Source organism: Sander lucioperca, chromosome 11, assembly GCF_008315115.2.
Source record: "Sander lucioperca isolate FBNREF2018 chromosome 11, SLUC_FBN_1.2, whole genome shotgun sequence".
In the NCBI taxonomy this organism is placed as follows: Eukaryota; Metazoa; Chordata; class Actinopteri; order Perciformes; family Percidae; genus Sander; species Sander lucioperca.
The window spans coordinates 28,037,996-28,041,172 of record NC_050183.1 but is presented as its reverse complement, the minus strand read 5'-3'; the positions used below and the strand labels follow the sequence as shown (position 1 = coordinate 28,041,172).

At 40.4% G+C, this 3,177-nt stretch overlaps 1 protein-coding gene across 1 annotated transcript; it reads left to right on the top strand.

The window, feature by feature from the left end:
• The first annotated feature begins 533 nt into the window (after nucleotides 1-533).
• On the top strand, nucleotides 534-3,177 carry LOC116058727 (proteoglycan 4-like). The gene is made up of 2 exons (XM_036007695.1): nucleotides 534-1,098; nucleotides 2,290-3,177. The coding sequence occupies exons 1-2, from the start codon at nucleotides 534-536 to the stop codon at nucleotides 2,742-2,744; spliced, it is 1,020 nt and encodes a 339-aa protein (XP_035863588.1). The 3' UTR covers nucleotides 2,745-3,177.

The window sequence follows — 3,177 nt, the reverse complement described above, 5'->3', positions numbered from 1 at the left end:
AATATGGCCTCTAAAAAAGTATATATTAACGTAATTTTTTTTTTTTTTTAAATTTAATGTATTTAAATTTAATTTAACCTTATAGACACAAAAAATGGGCGTCACATTATTGACCCATGTACTGTTTATGTGTCTGACATACATTAATACTTGCTTGATTTATTTGAAAGTACATTATACTGTAGTCTGAAGTCTATATAAGTATAATTATTATTATTATTATTATACTAAGTGATATTTGTGGCAGACCTTTTGCATTTTTTTTATCAAGCACAGTGCAACAATGATGTGTGACCAGAGAAATATTTCTCAGTTTATTTAAGTTCAGTTAGTTAGTCAGGTTTAGTTAAGTGAAATAACTTGCTTAGTGCTTGAAACAATAATGTGATTATCAGTGAAGTAATTGCTGTGTGTGTTTGTGTGTTTGTACTTGCAGTTTCACAACGCCAGTATGCAAACGAGAAATCATCGAGAAAATGTTTAGATGCAATTTTGGACTAAATTTCTTTGCAAGACCTCGGTCTTCAAGAGATATGGACTCTTCTTCGAAGAAGTCCAAACAAAGGAGTGAGAGACCTTCATCTCCTGAAGACCTCAACCCTCCCACCATCATGAAGGAGCGCAGGCGAAAGGGTGAGAGCTTTTTGTCTTGTGCAGAAAACAAGCCCTCTACCACCAGGCAGCACGTACGAAGGTTTGAGAGCCCTTCCTCTTCATCTTCTGAAGACAAGCAGCCTTCTACTCCAAGGCGGAAGCAAGCATGGATAGGTGAGAGCCCTTCGTCTTCCTCTTCTGAAGATGATGAGCCCTCTACCACCAGGCAACGAGTACGAAGGTTTGAGAGCCCTTTCTCTTCATCCTCTGAAGACAAGCAGCCTTCTACTCCAAGGCGGAAGCAAGCATGGATAGGTGAGAGCCCTTCGTCTTCCTCTTCTGAAGATGAGCCCTCTACCCCCAGGCAGCGAGTACGAAGGTTTGAGAGCCCTTCGTCATCATCTTCTGAAGACGACCAGCGTTCTACCACCAGGCAGCAAGAACGAAAGGATGTGAGCTCTTTGTTCTTCGTAGGCACCAACATGAAGGAGCGCAGGCAAAAGGTTGAGAGCCCTTCGTCTTGTGCAGAAAACAGAGGACGAGAAATCATCAAGAAAATGTTTAGAACCATTTTTGGACTAAAATGCTTTGCAAGACCTCGGTCTTCAGGAGATATGGACTCTTCTTCGAAGAAGTCCAAACGAAGGAGTGAGAGACCTTCATCTCCTGAAGACCTCAACCCTCCCACCATCTTGAAAGAGCACAGACAAAAGGGTGAGAGTCCTTTGTCCTTTGCAGACATCAACCTTTCTACCACCTTTAGGCAGAATGGAGGAATTGATGAGAACCATTTGCCCTGCATTGACTCATTGATTGAGACGGAGATCATTGAAAGAGAAAAGCAGCGTTTGGAGGAGGGTTTAAAAAGAGAGAGAGAGAGCTGTGAAAAGATGACGAGAAAGAACCAGGAGAAGGAGAGGAAAACATTTGGTCTGCGTTCAAGATTGTACATTTGGTGGGTCAATCGGAAGATAGACAAAATTGCCAGGGACATCCAATCAACCTTTGTGGATGAGATCTACCTCCTGCGTCATGGTAAGAAAGTAAACTTACATTTTTTCACATAAAATGTCATACAGGTATATGTATAGCCTCCTTTTAGATCACAGTAGATCAGGGGTGGAACAAGTATTCAATTTCTTCACTAGTAAAAGTTCCAACAGCACTATGTAAAAAAAAAAGAAAAGAACTCCATTACAAGTGAAAGTCCTTCATTTAAAGTCCTAAAAAGTGAAATTATTATTCACTAAATTCATTGAAAGTAAGTAAAAGTAGTTGGAAAACCAGCCCATGTGACTAATATAGGCTAATTACATTACATTGAACCGTTACAATGAAACACACAAGGTGTGTTAATTAGAGGTGTTAGCTAAGATAGCTCTTATCTCACTTATGGCGCCAGGCCAACATATATTTTTAACAACTTGCGACAAAACAGATATGTTGACTATTTCCTTTTGGGAGGGGTGCGAGTGTACAACTGGACTCCAGACTTAACCTTTCATATGCTTTTGGTTACAGATCCCCTCAGAAATCCAGATAAAATGGCAAAAAAAGAATGGCTGCTTGACGTAAGGAGGGAGCTGGTCGTGTACAAACGCAGACAAGAATTTAAGGTGGAAAGGGAAGTGAGGAAGCAAAGACTGAAGGCAATGGAGCGCAGGCAAAATGGTGAGAGCCCTTTGTCTTGTGAAGAAAACACGCCCTCTACCACCAGGCAGCAAGAACAAAGGGCTGAGAGCCCGTCCTCTTCCTTTTCTGAAGATGACCAGCGTTCAACCACCAGGAGGCAGCAACAACAAAGTCCTTTGTCCTTTGTAGACATCAACCTTTCTACCACCTTTAGGCAGAATGGAGGAATTGGTGAGAGCCATTTGCCCTGCATTGACTCATTGATTGAGAGAGAGTTCTTTGAAAGAGAAAAGCAGCGTTTGGAAGAGGGTTTAAAAAGAGAAAGAGAGAGGTGTAAAAATATGAAGAGAAAGAACCAGGAGAAGGAGAGGAAAACATTTAGTCTGCGTTCAAGATTGTACACTTGGTGGCACATTGGCAAGGTAGACTACACTACCACGGACATCCAAGTGATCTCTCGGTATCTGAGCTACCTCCTGCGTTGTGGTAAGAAAGTAAACTTACATTTTGTCACATAAAATGTCATACAGGTACATGTGTAGCCTCCTTTTAGATCACAGTAGATCAGTGGTGGAATAAGTATTCAATTTCTTCACTAGTAAAAGTTCCAACAGCACTATGTAAAAAAAAAAAAAAAAAGAACTCCATTACAAGTAAAAGTCCTTCATTTAAAGTCCTAAAAAGTGAAATTAGTATTCACTAAATTCATTGAAAGTAAGTAAAAGTAGTCGGAAAACCAGCCCATGTGACTAATATAGGCTAATTACATTACATTGAACCGTTACAATGAAACACACAAGGTGTGTTAATTAGAGGTGTTAGCTAAGATAGCTCTTATCTCACTTATGGCGCCAGGCCAACATATATTTTTAACAACTTGCAACAAAACAAATATGTTGACTATTTCCTTTTGGGAGGGGTGCGAGTGTACAACTGGACTCCAGACTTAAC